At 59.9% G+C, this 17,095-nt stretch overlaps 1 protein-coding gene across 1 annotated transcript; it reads left to right on the top strand.

The window, feature by feature from the left end:
- Positions 1-11,125: 11,125 nt before the first annotated feature.
- On the top strand, positions 11,126-14,323 carry GPR37L1 (G protein-coupled receptor 37 like 1; the record flags this gene model as incomplete). Its single annotated transcript, XM_080633108.1, has 2 exons — positions 11,126-11,815; positions 13,511-14,323. 2 exons carry the CDS (start codon positions 11,126-11,128, stop codon positions 14,321-14,323), a joined length of 1,503 nt encoding a protein of 500 aa, XP_080489234.1.
- Positions 14,324-17,095: the final 2,772 nt, after the last annotated feature.

Here is a 17,095-nt window from a genome sequence, read left to right as displayed (position 1 = left end):
GGCCCTGCGCTGGTGCGGGAGAGGAGAGGGATGGGGATAGCAAAAAGAGCAGCCTGGAGCACGGCGTGACTCAGCTGCGATGGGGGGGGGTGAGGCTCTGCCAAACCCAGCCTTTCCCAATGTGTTTACCAGGACCCGCGTGGCCGGTGCCCATCCTCAGCCCCGAACCTGCTCACCAGGTTCAGCCGGGCAGAGGCGGGACCGTGTCCCTGCCCCAGGCTCCTGTGGGGAGCCTGCAGACACCTCTGTGCTCCCGCGCTGCTGCTGGCAGCCTGCCCCTGCCCAAGGGGGAAGCGATGCTCGCCGTCGAGGGCAGGCGGGAGCTCTCCCAGGGCAGTCAGATGGTGAAGGGTGCACCAGGACGTGGCCCCAGCCCCACGGGGAGGTGGTGGCACATCAGCACTGACATCCACGTGATGTCATCCCAGCGAAAGAGCCAGAAATTCCCCTGCTTGCTTTACACTGTTTGCTCACTGCTGACCCAGCCACCTCCTGCCAGCTACCAGGTTACATGGCCCGGGGGGGAAGGACGCAGAGAGGGAGGGGCAAGTCCCTTTTATGGATGGTTTTAGAGCAAAATGTGCTGTTTCTCAAGATTTCCCTAGAGGAAAGCCAAGGGCAGCAGCTCCAAGCACTGGTTTATTTCACTTCAGCCTCTTGGGGCGTTTGGAATGGGACGGTCTGGTCGGAAGCAGAAGCACCAACATTTCCCTCCACAATGAACTGGAAAGGAGGGGCTCAAGTGGTGCCCCTGCTTGGGGAACTTGGCTTTGCTGCTGCAGCGCTGCCAGGGTTGAACACCCAACAGTAACGGTCACCAGGGCTCCTGCTACCCACTGTGACCGGGAATGCTGACAGTACCATGGGCAGGAGTGCCTGGCCCAGAGGGACCCTCGAAAGAGGCCCTGGAGCCATCAGTGGAGATCTCAGATGCTTCCTTCGTGTTGATCCGCACCACGGGATGCAGCGGATGCAGAATGATGAGGCAGTGATGTGCTGCATTCTGCTCTCACCGGGCCAGCCAGAGCCCTTTGTCATGCCAAGCAGATGAACTGTTTTCAGCACTCAACCTCAAAACACAGCTCCCAGTTCACCCAGTGTGGTTCTGTGCTCAAGTCTGGGCCTTCCAGAGAAAGCTAAGTGTGGGCTCGTCTCCTGCTGCTCTCTTTGCTGCTTGGTTTGCATGCTGTGATTCATGGCAGCTCCAGTGCCAATAGCTGGGAAGGGACCCGTGTCATTGCATTGCATTGCTTGGTTCCTGAGCTGGGTTCAAGCTGGCAGGGTCTTACCTGACAGGAGGCAGAAACTGGTGCCCCAGCCTGGCAGGAGCAGAGGGCTCAGCCAGCCCCATTGCCCTTTTGCTCCTCCCCTGCAGCACCCGAGCATCAGAGGGCATCAAAGGGTTCATCAAAGGGCAGGGCCCACACATGAAAGGGAAATGTCCTCACCCACCCCATGCCAGGAGCATCCTCCCGCAGGGTGTGTGCACGCATGGGCACGGCAGGGAGGGCATGGGGTGGAGATGGGATCCATTCCTGCCAAGGGCCATGCTTACCCCGTGCTCCTGGCACTGAGCAGCAGATGGCCGTGGCAGGGCATGCAGGGGCTTAGGGCTCAGCCCCTGTTCTCCCTCTGACAGCCCCTGTTTACCGATGCCCCTCATTTGGTGCGTGCTTTTCCCTGAGCACTTCCCATCACACTGTGAATGTGGGGCACAAATGTACCTGGCCAGCAGCGCATCCATAGTCTCCAGCAAATGGCATGCACCCACCTGGGATGTACCCATCCGGGATGCACCCACCTGGGATGTACCCATCTGGGATGAAGCCATCTGGGATGAACCCATCCCTCCAGCGAGCTCCAGGACTCATATAAAGGTTTATTTCAAGTATCTGGGGGTGCTGAGGCGCTGGCCCAGGGTGCCCAGAGAAGCTGTGGCTGCCCCATCCCTGGCAGTGTTCAAGGCCAGGTTGGACACAGGGGCTTGGAGCAAGCTGCTCCAGTGGAAGGGGTCCCTGCCCGTGGCAGGGGTTGGAGCTGGATGGGCTTTAAGGTCCCTCCCAACCCAAACCAGGCTGGGATTCTCTGATTCCATTGTGTCCATAACAGTGAGGGACAGAGGACACAAAAGAAATTTAAGGTGTTTCTATGGCTACCAGGAATAATCTCCTTGGAGACAGTGCTGTCTCTGCCAGTCTCCAGTTCAGACCATGGTGATGCATCAGTTCCCCATGCAAGGGGCACACATTGCCCACAGAAACCATTGGAAAAGCCCCATGAGATCTGAAGCAGAGGCTGCAGGCAGCTGTGGAGCCATCCCATCCCTGATCCCATCCCATCCCTTAGGAAATGCCTCTCTGCCCCAGCTCCCTTTGCTCGGTGTCCTCTCGTGCTCCGCAAAAAACCAGGGCCCGGAGGAATTTCTGCAGTTTCACAACTGGAGGAGCAGGACAGGGACCGGCCTTCCCTCAGCCCATGAGTGCAGCCAAGCCTGCACCACCACCAGCTCTTTGCTGCAGATGAGTGCCCCTCACCGGCGGCCTCTGCCCCATCCTGCGCCTCTCCAAGCTCCGGTGGTGGGTGCTGGATCACCCCTGCCGCACCGTGGTGTTCCTGCATGGAGAACTCGCTGGGGTGTCCATGGCTTATGGGAGAAGGCAGCGAGTGCTTCATCATCTCCCATCTACATGGGGCAACTCAGCATGGGGCTGCCAGAGATGTTACTGCTCCAAGGCACCTTGTGGTACCCTGCCCTCCATGCCCACGCCTGCAGGGTGTGCAGGCTGGGAGCTGTACCCAGAGATGTGGAGACATCATGTGGGCACGATCCTTGGTGACCTCCTCCAGCTGATCCTGCTCTGAGCAGGTATGGAGTGGGTGATCCTCAGAGGTGCCTCCAGCCTCAGCCTTCCTCTGATCTCCCCTTTGCGAACCTTGCGGCTGTGCTGGGTATCACCGACCGATGGGAACAGCCATCAGGGACCTGGGTCAGGTTTTGAGCAGCAATTCCCCATCTCTCCTGCTCCACTCTGTGCTCTCAGGCCCCAGAGCCCAAGCAAACAAAGCAGTACAGGTGGAAAATGATTCCTGGCTGCAATCCTGAGAGCTTTAAACAATATCTGTGATTCATGAGGAGAACAGTGCAAGGGAGCGGCTCCATCTGTGCAGCAGAGCGTGGAGCAGGTCATAAAGCACAGGGGGAGGCAGAGGCAAAGGCAGGGGATAAGGGTATGAGCACCGCTTCGTTCCTTCCCTCCTTGCCTTTGAACTTCCCTTTGTGGCACTTGGTCAGTTAGCACCTGAAAACAGAAAGGTCCTTTCCTATCCCATCATACCCCCAACAGGGGATTTCCTGAGCAGCCCTGCCTTCGGCACTAGCAGCCAGGTACCTCCTTGTCTGGCCATCATTTGTCACCATAGGGTGTTTCTGCAGCTTTTAATGCCCGCAGCAGCACCGGCTCCAGAAGGGATCCGTGTGAGGCTCAGCTGGCAACCTCAGCCTTTAGAGAGCATTTCAGTGCCAAAATCCCTCTGACTCTTCCCCATAACACCCTGTTAAACCACCTGCGATGGATCCCCTCCTTGTCAGCAGCACCAGCATCTTTCGTGCACTGAAAAGCAGGGTTGAACATTGTGCTTGCCTTTAGCAAGTTGTTCCTGAAAATAAAAGCAAAACTTGGCTCGGTTTACTATGGGTTTACACTTCGCTTGCCCAGGTTTACACTTGGGTGGCTGCCTTGTTTGGACATGGCTATGGCTTATTCAAAGATATCACTTCCAGCAGGCTCCCATCCTATTGCTGTAGTACATAGTATCGCTATGATACTGTTGGAATCAATTTGGACAGACAGGGTACATTTAGTCTGTGCCCTCCAGTACCATATTTACACAACCACCAACATCTCACTCTTTTGGTTGCTACTTTTCATTTCTTAATTTCCTAATTGTTTAGTTTCTTAGTGTTAACCATGTCTTCTTTTTGCACATCACAATTGCTGCTGTTATTATGCTGCTGGTTTTCCTGTCTGAGCCATCATTATAGGCACCAGAAGAACATTTTGGACTAGGTTTGCTGTCGTGTTTGTCGAGCTGTGTAACAGATATACTAACACTGGGTTGGAGAAAGTGTGTGTAGGAACAGCTGGGTGAGAAAGCACCAGAAGAAACCCTAAAGAGGAGATGATGAGGATGGCCTGCACTGATAAGCAGGGGCACAATCAACATCAGGCTAATGCTGAGGAATGTGGTGTTTGCATCAGCTCAGATGCCTGCACTTTGGTAAGGCCTGGGTATAGGTGACTCACCAGCAGAAGACTTGTGCTTTGATAGCAGGAGGATGGCAACAAGATACAAGCACATCCCTTACATTGTCCTTCTCCTCTGACACCATGATGGGACCTGTAACGACATCCACAACAAGGAAGTCCAGACAAAGGGCAACCATTTAGGATCCCACGGCCTTGTGCTACCGTCTTCAGGAGCCCAGCTCTCTGTTGCTCACAGGGATGCAGGGTCCAGGCTGGCTCTGCTCCCAGGATGCGCATCTGACTCAATGGAGCAGGCGGGGATGCTCAGGACACTGCAGGCGTCAGCCCATGCCCATGGCCATGCTCTCAGACACAGAGGGGTGAGGCGTTTGCCTCAGGCACAAGCTCCACACATCCCCAGAAGGGTTCCTTGGGGCTCGATTGCTTCTCCCAGGAGACAGCAGCCCAAATCCTGGCACATTTGTCGGTCTTAGAGCTCCTCAGCCATTGCCCAAAGCTGTGAGGAGCAGAAAGAGCTCTCCCGCCCACAGTCACGAGTGCCATCAGAGCCAGGCTGTCAGTGCTGCTGCATCACCAGCTCCCCGGTGCTCGTGAGCCCGTTGGCCACAAGTCACCCATTGAGCTGCCACGCCTGGGAGATAGCAGCGGGATGCGGCTGTGTCACCCCGTGACTCAGGGCCACTGCTCTGGTGTGCAGCAGAGCTCCTGACCTGGACCGAGGGGAGAATGGGACTGAGACACAAGGGGAGAGCTGCACAGGGAGCCTGGGGAGAGGACAGAGCCAGCGGCCATGGCTCACACCTCTGACCTGCAGCAGGGTCCTGCGTGCCCCTCTCTGCTTGTGGCTGGCCTTGCTGATGCTGCAGTTGTTGACAGAGCAGTTCCGACACCGATGGAGCCCAGTCTCACCCACCTATGGCTGTGTCCTCATGGCTGTAATGTGGGCATCCCAAGATGCAGGGAGTCTGCAGGATATTAGGCTTGGTAGGGAGGTTTTTCCCTCCCTGTATTATCCATTATCCTCCAAGTACCTCAGACAGTGCCACAGCCCTGGAAAATAGAATTTCTAAGGCAAAGGCTGAGGAGATTCCCTTCCTGTACTCTCCCTTCTCCTGAGTCTGGACTATGAGGGGTTGGAACCAGATGATCATAAGGTCCTGTCCAATCTTAACTACCCTATAATTCTGTGGATACCTTCAGAGCATGCAGTACCGATCATTTGCACCTCTGGGACCTCAGACAGGTCATGCAGACCCAATCGTCAAGGCCAGATCTGGCCACACTGCATGGCAGAGCACAGACAGGTGCCTGTATCCTCCTGTGAGCTCCTACCTACAAGGACCCAGGCACAATCTTCTCCACCACTCGCATGGCCACAGCAATGAGGATGTTACCAGCTCCATGGGACACCCCTGGCCCTTGGGGTTTTGGTGTGGCCCTGCCTGTGCTTCCAGCAAAGAGAGTGGGTCCATCGGGAGAGAGGCAGGGCAGGGGCACCGACTACCATATATGTGTGTACAGCCTGCGGGCACGGAGAGCTGCCCAGGGACACAGCGCACCTTGGAACAAGGACATCTCCGGGGCGCAGGATGGGTTCGGGGGCGGGGGGGGAATAGGATATCTGCTGTGACAACGGGGCTGGGGAAGGCAGGGAGGCTGCAGGGCCCCGGGGGCAGGGTCCCCATCCCCAGCGCTCATTTGCGTGTGCACAGAGCCGGGAATTTTCCGTCAGCCGACGCTGAGCGCTGCTCTGTGACCTTCATCCCCGCCCAGGGCGCGGCAGCGCCAGATGGCACCGCGGGACCATCCCCGTGCGGGAACGGCGGCACCGCGGGACCATCCCCGTGCGGGAACGGCGGCACCGCGGGACCATCCCCGTGCGGGAACGGCAGCGCCGCGGGACCACCCCCGTGCGGGAACGGCAGCGCCGCGGGCAGCGGGAGCGGGAGGAGGCAGAGCCGGGCGCCCTGAGCCCCGAGCCCCGGCCGCAGCGCTGCTGCCTCGCTCCATTCCCCCTTCCACTCCCCAGCGTGCCTCCCAGTCCCCCGCCATCCCCGTGCATCCCTGGGGCAGTCCCCGCTGCCTGCCCTGCTGTCAGCCCCGGGCGCTGACACGTCTCCCTATAACACAAGTGAAGGGAGCAAAGGGGCTGCAGTGTCTGATGGCAGACGTTGGCATGGATGGACATTCATGAGCTGCTCAGCACCACACGCTCAGCACCTCACAACATCACCGCTGTGGGCAGGTGCTCCGCATGGAAGCAGAAAGGTGCTTCTGGCCCATCAGTGCCCAGTGCTGGGCACAGACCCCTTCCACAGGGGCTTTCTGGACCATCCTGCTGCCAGCCCTGAAGCACTTGGTGGGAGTCCAGCGTCCCTGCACTGGGTCCTATTGCCCCAGCGGCATACCGGAGCACAGGCTGCCCATGGGCCATGTCCCTCCTCGCAGCTTCCCACGATGTTCCTGGTAAGCGCAAATCGCCTTGACCTTTGCTCTGAGCCCTTGAACGGTGCACGCCGGGCATGGACCAGCGCTGTGCCTCTCTCACGGCTGCTCAGCATCCGTCCTCCTGCAGGCGGGTTATTTTCCACCGGTGCTTCCGCAGCACCCGTGGCTTGGCAGTCACCGGTCACCCAGTCTGCCTCTCCCTCTGCCGACACAAGCGGGGATCGCAGCCCTTCACCCAGCCCAGGCTCTGCCCTCAAAGCTCCCCCAGTCCTTTCTCCTGCTCCCCTGGATCCCAGCTGTGCTCTGCAGCCGGGTGGGTTTTAACCTCCGCGGCTGCAGGAGGAGCTGGGACTCACTGAGAGCAGTCAGAGACGTGAAACACCCACAGAGTGGTGCTAGGAGATGGGATAACCAGACCGTAACCTTGTGATGGTGTCCATCAGTGCTCCAGCTGATGGCTCCCAGGATGCGGAGGGGATGCTGCAATAGTCCCCCCCAAACCCAAGCTCCGCACCGCTCTGAAGGCCCCAGCATGTGACAGGCAGAGCAGGGGGACACAGCAGCAAAGGAGCGTGATGCTAACCCCAAGGCAGGGAGAAACTGGGGAGCTACTACTAAAGATGGAGCGACTGAACTGAGCTGAATGAAGAAACCAAACAGGTGGTCCCCTAAAAAGAAGGTGGCAGATTTGGGCATGGTTTATTAAACGCATGAGTGAGTTTGCTCCCAGTTGCATTTATGCATTTGTGAGATGCATTTACAAGGGAACTTGGGGATGAAGTGGGCTCCAAAACCTGGTGCAGCCTCTGGGCCTCTCCAAACACCTCTCACCGCTTCCAGAACATCGCTCTTTTTGTTCCAAGGGAAAGGAAAATCCTGCCCTTGCCCTAAGCTGAACCGGCCTCGTAGTTTCCCTGCTGTGGAACGGGGCTGGGTGTTCACGTCCTGGTTTAAACCTGTGACTGCTGCGGAACCCGCAGAGCCTGAGTCCTGCAGCAGGATGCGAAGGCCACGGGGTGAGGGTTTGCTCAGCGCAGTGTGGCTGTGCTGGGACCAGAGAGGCTTTTCTTGAGCTCTGGGGAGGAGGAAGGAGGAGCAGGAGAGGGGGACCCACAGGCTCCAAAGCCTTTCCTGGCTCCTGCATGCACCACGGTGTGCTGGGACCAGCAAGGCAAACATCACAGGATGCTTCCCCCCACAACCTCCAACTGGGCTGAACCATTGCATGCAGGGACAGGCCAAGGGGAATGGCTTTAACCTGCCCAAAGGGAGACTGAGCTGAGCTCTTAGGCAGAAGCTCTTCCCTGTGAGGGTGCTGAGGCGCTGGCCCAGGGTGCCCAGAGAAGCTGTGGCTGCCCCATCCCTGGCAGTGTTCAAGGCCAGGTTGGACACAGGGGCTTGGAGCAAGCTGCTCCAGTGGAAGGGGTCCCTGCCCGTGGCAGGGGTTGGATCTGGAGGAGCTTTAAGGTCCCTTCCAACCCAAACCAGGCTGTGCTTTTACGGTACCTGCAGGAGACAGGACCAGGAGTTAATTTTGGGGTAGGCACAAACGCTGGGCTCGTCGCAGGTGCCAGCCACAAGCCAAAGGCACGGCAATCACACGGGAGCATCTTCATTCAGAGCAAGGGGTTACAGCGGTGGTGGGGAGCCCGTGCCCTGCCATCAGAGCCTATGCACCGGCTTTGCCTGCGCCAGCCGTCTGTGTTTACCGTGTCCCCTCCCTGCCCTCTCCCCCCTTTCCAAGCAGCCACAGAGCTCACTGGAGCAGCGCAGGGCAAACAGGCGTGTTCCAGCCCTGTTATTGCCCTGCTCCCCTGCAGCCTGGCCTGTTTGGTGGAAACAAAAGGGAGAAGTTTCCCTCCTCTCATTGCGTGTTTGGGCTTTGTCTGCCCCAACTGACCCCAGAAACAAAGGCATGGCAAGGTGAGGGGCACCTGCAGCAGCAGGGGTCTGGGGCAGCTCACCCTGCCGAGGCAAGGCAGCCAGGACACATCCGCTTCTGCCATGCGGTGCTTGTGGCAGCCCTCAGGGGTCCATCAGGGCTGGCCAGGAGGCAGGCTGAAGCATCAGGGGTGAGACTGATGTAGTCTGGGTCTGTTGTCTGGCCTCCAGTCTGAGGACAGCCAAGGACCCACTGTGTCCGGTAGCTCCTGAACAGAGAGTGGGAAGAGGAGCATCTCGGGAAGGCTTCTTGGGCAGCGATTCCCTGGTGACAGAGCCTGGCTGAGGTTACTCCCGTGCCACTGCAGTGTCACCTTGCCCCAGTGAACTTTGCTGTTGTCTTCAGCCCCATGGCACACCCAGGGCTTGTGCAACGGCCATGAAATGAAACTAAAAATAGTGCCCTCTCCCTATGGGAAAACACCTGGCTGGGCCGGAACGGTGCTGGGTGCCAGCATCCCTCCTGGCAGGCGCGGAGCTCCCTCCTCCGAGCTGATGTGGGCACTGAGGAAGGACCTCATCCTCCTCTGGGCTCCTGCCCCAAGCCCTGCCTTGCCTCTGTTCATCCCTCCCTCAGCTCTGTCACCAGGAAGCGTGGTTTTCCCCCAAGCCTCACCAAGGTCCAATGGCATCACTCATGTGAGGACTGATGCCACCACCTCTCCTACCTGACCTCTGCTGCTGTAGACCCCAGCAAGAGCTGAAATCCTCCTTCCCCCATTGGAAACACCCAAATGAATCTCAAAATCCATAGCGTCATTGAGACTCCAAGAGCAGCACCCAACTGCAGGAGAAGCAGCGGGCATGGCCCTCGGCAAAGCATGGGGTTAGGACTGCAAGTGAAGGCTGCAGGTTTCCATCAGCACCGTCACACACCATGGAGGAAGGCTCCAGCACAGGAGGGCTGAAGGGCTCGCACTGGGCTACGCCAAATGATTTGGGAGCAGAGACTCCTCCTGCCCCACACTGGAGAGACGTGGGGCAATGGGGTTTACAGCAGCCCAGCTGCGGTGGATGAGCACCAGGGGCCAGCTTTGCACAGTGTGGTTTTGAGCAGAGCGGGAGCACGCCACTGCTGGAGCCCATGTCAGCGCACATCCTGCTGCGCTGTGCTCACACCCTCCTCTGGAAGGGGCAGCCTTTGAAAGCTGGGACTCAGTTTCCCTGTGCTGGCCCCAGGGCTTCTGCTCCTGCAGCTCCTCCTGACACAGCAAGAGGCCCACGCTCCCCTCGATGCTCTGGGATGTCGGCCCAGAGGCACTTCTGGCTCCGGGAGGAGCAGGCACGGTGCCAGGCAGAGATGGAGGAGGCTGGTGTTTGCTGCCTGCAATGGGGTGAGGCATCCCAGCCCCTGCGAGAGGGACAGAGGCCTTGGGCTCCCAAAGCTGGGGGCAGCCCCGCTGCTTCAAGCCTGGCATGTATCCCCATGGGCTGCCCATGTGCCACAGGGCATGTCCTCAGAGGGGACTAAGGTCCCTTCCAGGCCCACAGAGAGAGGTGACAGTGCAGGGAGAATAATGGGATGGGGAACACGAGACTAGAACAGAGGAGAGGTGGTGGGTATGGGGACAGGCAATGGAAATGGGGAAAGATGGTGGGTGTGGGGGAGAGGTAATGGGTATGGGGAGATGTCCTAGGTATGGGGGGTCAGGGACCTGTCCCAGGAGGGAAGTCAGTAGGAAAAATAGCAGCAAACCTTGGGTGAACCGGGCCAGCAGAACTCACACCCTGATGTGGTGAGGAGCATGGCCTGAAGCCAGCCAGTTCTGCCTCTCACCGTGCTGCCCAGGGCAGCCCCATCACCCCTCCAGCCCTGGGGAGCTGGTCCAGACACTCAAGGGCATCCCAAGTCCAGGCTGAGTGTGCAGCGGATGTGCCACACGGTGCCAGTGCTGGACCTTGGGCATCCTTAGTGCTGCCTGCCTGTGGGCAGCGGGTGGGAAGCAGCTGAGCTCAGCAGCCCATCGGCATCGCCAAGCCATGAGCATCCTTTGCTTGGCTCGTTCTGGGGGGATGCTGGGGACCCGCTGAGGGCCTCATCCCTGGAATTGTTCAAGGCCAGGTTGGAGAAAGCTGCTCTAGTGGAAGGTGTTCCTGCTCATGGCAGGGGGGTTGGAACTGGATGAGTTTTAAGGTCCCTTCCAACCTAAACCATTCTATGGTCCTATGTTGGAGGGTGTCGTTGGGGGATGCTGAGCTCCCCACCCCGTGTGCTGGCGCATCCAAGCAGAGCTTGGCAGGCTCCCATGGAGCGGGTGGGTGACCAGTAGAGGGCCTGGCTCTGCCGATCGCCAGCGCCGCTCTTATTGAGCCCAGCGCCCTCCGGAGAGCCCAGAGCAGCAGCCGGAGCTGGACAGACCGGCTTCTCCTCGGGACGGCTCCATCGCTGCCGGCAGCCCCGGGGTCCCTGCGCTCGGGGCTGCGCTGTCTCCCACCACACGCTTCCTCCCGAGGGTGCAGAGGGGACCATGCCTTCTCCGCTGCCGCTTGTCCTCCTCCTGCTGCTGCTGCTGGTGCCAGGGGCTGTGGCAACGCGAGGCAGAGCTGGGCAGGCTGGGGAAGGCAGCACCCACCGTGGCCAGGGCGAGGATGGAGGCAGGACCCTACAGACCACGTCCCGGCACGGTGCAGGGATGCAGGTGATGGAGCGGCTGCGCCGGGGGACAGAGGAGGACTCCAAGTCGGTGCAGCAGTACGTGCCGGGGGTAAGGGTAGAGTTCCCACGGCCCCTCAACTCCGCCAGCCTGCACCCAACCAAGGCCCTGCTGCCATCCAGCACGGACCAATCCGAGCAGCAAGAGGGGGTCCCCACAGACAGGGAAGGGTCCGAGCCACGAGCCAACCTCACCACCGTGTCTGACAAGCGGCTGCAAATCCAGAACCCCTTGTACCCAGTGACGGAGAACTCCTACAGCGCCTACGCTGTGATGTTCCTGTCCCTCATCGTCTTCGCGGTGGGCATCATCGGAAACCTCTCCGTGATGTGCATTGTGTGGCACAACTACTACATGAAGAGTGCCTGGAACTCCATCCTGGCCAGCCTGGCTTTTTGGGACTTCCTCATCCTCTTCTTCTGCCTGCCCGTGGTCATCTTCAATGAGATCACCAAGAACAGGCTGCTGGGGGACGTGTCCTGTCGCATCGTGCCCTTCATGGAGGTAAGGCAGAGCACAGGGCTGTGGGGGGCTCAGCTGCCCTCCTGCTTTGGGGGCACTCCATGGCCTGGCGCGAGGGCTGTGTGCCCCAGAGACCCCCATTGTGGGGCTCAGCAAGGAGACAAGGGATGGTCCCAGTTTTCACCTCCACTTCGCCCTGAGCCATTCCTCAGGCTCTGCCCCCAGCACCAACCCTGCCAGCGCTGGGTAGAGCCCATGAAAGCCTCATTTGCCCAGCCAGGGGACTTCTGTGTCTGTTGCTGTCCCTCAGCCTGCGGGCTCAGCCCCACCGTGTGTTGGCCAGCACTGGCTGTGATGGGTGCTGAGGATGGCCCCAGGGCAGGGGGCTGCAGCTGGGGCAGCGCTGGGGTGGAAGAGACAGGGAGAGACAGGTTTGAGAACCGGAGATCTTTGCTTGTCCTCAAGCCTCACCCCTGATGGGTTTGGGATGAGCTGGAGACCCACTGGGAAGGCTGCAGGGACTGTGGTGACAGAGGAAGGCAGAAGGAGCAAAAATGCCCCCAATGGCGTCATTGTGCATGGTCCTGCTCTTGGGTTGAAAGCAAACCCTTGCCGTGGGGCATCTCCCACCGTGCAGGGACGTGGGATCAGGCTGCTCTCCACCGTTCCCATGTCTGACAGACAGACCCAGCCTGCTCTGTGTGTTGTCAGGGCTCCAAAACCTGCTTTATCAAAGAAGGGGGCAAGCACAAGGTTGGAATTGATCAGAGACAGTGTCAGGTCTGCCCTCCCCAGGCTGTCACCATGGTGACCTTCTGTCATCACCAGACCTGTCCGTGCCCATCACCAGGACTCAAGCCTGCTCAGAGAGCAGGCCTTGGCACTGATGGAGAAAGCTTGTGGCCCCATGGAGCTCGGTCACTGCAGGCAAAGAAGTGGCCCCAAACCAGACCCCTTCCTGAGGAGGATCTGCCATGGCCTTTCTCCGAGTTGCATCCTGCAGAGTGCTGGGAGGTTTCCTGGGAGCTGGGAAGGTCCCTCAGGAGCACGGTGGGATGTTGGGTGGCACCAGCATGTGACTGCCGCTTTCCTGGCCAGGGGCTGTGGGACTTGGCTCTGAGCTAAGCTGCAGCTCTGGGGCTGGGACCATGAATGCTGATTGTGCCCCTCGGTGCCCTGCCAGCCCCCCCCAGAGCCACCGCACTTCCTCTGCCTCCTTTGGCCTCTTCCCTTTGGCAAACGGGATGTTTTTCCTGCCGCTCTCAATGCAGAGGAAATTGCCCCAAGCTGCTTTGTGACAATGGTGCCTTCAGCTCCTTTGGCCTTTCCGGTAAGCGGGCAGCAGCTCTGCAGAGCAGGGCAGGGCCACGGTAGCCTGGGGCAGCTGAGGGGGGCTTGGGGACCCTGGGGAGGTGCTGTTTGATGCGATGGGTGCTGCTTTTCCTCTCCAAGAGCCATCCAGAATAGAGGAAGAGCCTGGGGGACAACTCCGCTGTTCCCACCCTGGCTGGACAGACAGGAAAGCAGAAAAGGGAGCTGGGCAGGGACAAACGGGTCAAGGGACATTTTGACCCACTGCCGTTTCAGGAGTCACAGAAAGGTGGCTTTTAACCTTGGGATGCAGCCACAAGCTGGGACCTCTCTACAGCCGTAGAGGAAGGGTCTTTTGGGCAGCCAGGGTTTTGCCACAAGCCTGGTAAAGTCAAGCCCCTCCTTGTTCTGCCTCCCCCTCGCCAGGTATCATCACTGGGAGTCACCACCTTCAGCCTCTGCGCCTTGGGCATTGACAGGTTCCATGCGGCCACCAGCTCGCAGGCCAGCCCCCGGCCCATTGAGCAGTGCCAGTCCATCATCGCCAAGCTGGCCGTCATCTGGGTGGGCTCCATGACGCTGTCGGTGCCGGAGATCCTGCTCTGGCAGCTGGCACAGGACACATCGCCCGTGTCCGGTGTGGTGATGGAATATTGCACCATGAAGCCCTCGTCCAACCTGCCCGAGTCTGTGTACTCCCTGGTGCTCACCTACCAGAACGCTCGCATGTGGTGGTACTTCGGATGCTACTTCTGCTTGCCCATCCTCTTCACCGTGAGCTGCCAGCTGGTGACCCGCAGGATCAGCGGCACCGAGAAGAAGACCGAGTGCCGAGGGAGCAAGCACAGCCAGTGCGAGAGCCACTTGAACTGCACCATCATCGGGCTGACCATCATCTACGGGCTCTGCACCACCCCCGAGAACGTCTGCAACATCGTGGTGGCTTACATGTCCCCCGACATGTCCAAGCAGACCCTGGATCTGCTCAACCTCATCAACCAGTTCTTCCTATTCTTCAAGTGCTCGGTGACGCCTGTGCTGCTCCTGTGCCTCTGCAGACCCCTGGGCCAGGCCTTCATGGACTGCTGCTGCTGCTGCTGTGAGGGCTGCAGCCCTGACACTGCCTCCAGCGAGGGCAGCGCTGACAGCAAGCTCAAAACAGAGATGTCCTCCTCCATCTTCTTCGACAAGCCCCGGGAGTCCCCTCCACCCCTCCTGGCCCTCGGCACCCCTTGCTAAGCGCCAAAGGGGAGCTGTAGAGATCGTTCCACCGCCTCCTCCCAAGACCAAACGTTGTTTTGCCGTTAGTGCCCGTGTCCGGACGTGGAACAAGCAGAAGGAGCTGCACCCCTGGGCTTCAAACCCCACACTGGGCAAGTGAGGCTTGAAACCCCAGTCCCTGTGGCTGCATTGGCGGCCTTCTTGCCTCTGCCCAAAGGCCGGCAAGGGCATCAGCACCCTCCCGTCCTGGCTGCCTGGCCAGGCTCCGAGGGGTTGTTGCTCTGGAGATGGAGTTGTGCCAGAAAGGTCCCATCTGAACCTATGGAGGGTTTCCATGGAGGCTTGCAGAGGACATAGCAAACACAAACTGCCCTCGCCCTGTCCCGTCCCCTCCTGCCAGCCCCCTCCACAGTAGGAGGTCCCAGTGACTCTATCCCACCGAGCGGTGCCCTGTAAGAGCTCAATAAACCAGTAACCTAGAGCACGCCACGCATCACCAGTCCGGCACTGCCAAGCAGAGCCCTGGGGAGCCGCTGCTTGGGGTTTGGATGGCTCTCCCCTAAAACCTGGGGGCTCTGGGGCAGGAAAGCGGCCATGCCAGGTCAGGCAGCACCTAAAGGAGATGGGGAAAGGCTCCCCCTGCCCCTCTGCCCATCCTCTGGGTGATGCTGGTGCCAAGCCAGCCCCTGGAAGGGTCTCCTCCAAAGCACTGGGCTTTGGGTGGTTTGTAGGGCTCAAACTGGTCCCAGTAAAGGCCAGCCCAGCACCGGGCAGAGGTGCTCTGCAGTCTGCAAGGAAGCCAGTTCCCCCCCTGCACCACACAGGACCAAGGTGCTGCTGCTACACGGTGCTGCCGTGCAGTACCGGGGGGGCACCATCCTCCTGCACCCCTGGCGTGGGGTGAAGCATCTCGTCCAAGCAGCACCGTGCAGGGCTCCTTGGCCCGTTGCGGGGACAAGGCTGTCCCAGAACCTTGGTTTCCAAGCTCCCGCACCCAGGCAGGGCTTCACGGAGCAGCGCGGGCAGCGGGACAGGGCTGGGGGCAGGCGGCCCCGTCCGCTGGAGCTGTTAAAGCTCCTTGTCCTGCCGCTGGCACTTGCCCAGCCCACGAAATGCCGGGGCGAGGGAGACGGTTGCTACGGGCGGGTGAATGCGAGCGGCTCACTGCGGGCTTTGTGCGGCACCGACACCCACCGCGCTTCGCTTTCACAGCCCCGTTGCCAGGGAAACAAAAGCCCCAGTTTTCTTCAGAGAGCACAAAAATGGGTTCTTTCCTTCCCTCCCCCCCCCCCCCCCCGCACCAGTGCTGGGCCCCACACTTTGGGGGCAAGAAGAGGGGTCTCATCCTGGCGAGGGGATGGAGGGAGGGGAGCGGAGCCCAGGCTGCTGCCACGGCCGCATCCCCCCGCGCCCCCACGGGCTCTCGGTGGCAGTGGGAGGGAAGGAGCGGGGGCATCTCCAGCGCTGGGTCCGCGCTGCTCGGTCCTGAGCCCGCGCCAAGCAGGAACAAAGCCGGGCTTGTTGCTGTGTCCCTGCGGGGATGGATGTGTGGGGAGGAGGAGGATGGGGGGGGACGGGGACGGACACGGACAGGGAGGGCGCAGGCAGAGCAACCCATAGCCCCAGAGCCCGGATACCCGGGCAGGCTGCCATAGGGCACAAAGCATGGGGGGGCTGGTGTCAGGGCAGGGGGGCTGCAGGGGACACAGGAGAGCACTGAGCACCCCCCCGAGAGGGAGCTGGTGTGGGCAAGGGGCAGAGAGATGGGGTAGGAGCCCTGCAGCAACGCTGCTCCAAACCCAGCATCGCAGCAGGACACAAGTGGGCGCAGAGGAAGGTCCAGCAGCAGCGATGGCTGCAACCGGAGCCCTCTGAGCTCGTCTTTGCACCCAGAGACGTGCAGAGCCATGAGGGTTGGCAGCTCTGGGGTGACCATGGAAATGGGGGAGCCCGGTGCTGCCTGGGGGACAGGGACCCTGGCCCGATGAAGTGCAGTTGAGGGATGGGTCTCATCGTGGCGAGGAAGGAACGTGACTGCAACCACCCCCCCCCAACGCAAAAGTGTTAATTTATTATCATTAGGGAGGCAAAAAAATTGTACAGTAACAAGAATCATTTCCCAACAGAGGTCAAATCTGAGCCAAAATATCTCTTAAGAACAAAAAAAAAAAAAAAAGGGGGTGGGGGGGAGGGGGGGTGACAACACTTTACAATTCATTAAATTAAAAAAAAAAAAAAAAAAGAAAAAGAGAAGGAAACCTCTCTTTGTGCAATTCTGCAAAAACAAGAAGAGAAGAGGAGCCCCCGGCCCCACCATGGCTGGGAGAGGGACCCTGCAGCCCCCCCCCACCCCAGGGCCACCCCGCTCTGCCAGCACTGCTGGGGTCGCTGCTGCCTCCCGCTGTGCTGCTGACCTGACCCACTGCCACATCACCACGTCCGCAGCCCTGTTAACCCCCCCAAACCCACCCCCCACAGCCTGCACCTGCAGAGCCCCAACAACAGCACCGATGGGCACAGCCTCCCTCAGCCCCACTTCAGTTCCTCTCCCTTCCGCACCTGCAGAATGGACCCAACTGTGCCCATGTCCCCCCAGGCAGGGCAGTGCTGGCAATGGGAGCATCGCCCCAGCGCCGCCGGGGGGGCTCTCCCGGCCCTGTGCGTGTCTCCATGCATCCCTCTGTCCCCCGTGTCCCTGTGCAATGTCCTTGGCCAGCAGCCCTCAGTCAGGGGCAGGAGATGTCTTGTGAGGAGACGGCAGAGCTGAACCCCCTCTGGGGCAGCAGGGGA

Source organism: Psittacula echo (genome assembly GCF_963264785.1).
Source record: "Psittacula echo genome assembly, chromosome: 22".
In the NCBI taxonomy this organism is placed as follows: domain Eukaryota; kingdom Metazoa; phylum Chordata; class Aves; order Psittaciformes; family Psittacidae; genus Psittacula; species Psittacula echo.
This window is presented reverse-complemented; position numbering and strand designations above follow the sequence as displayed.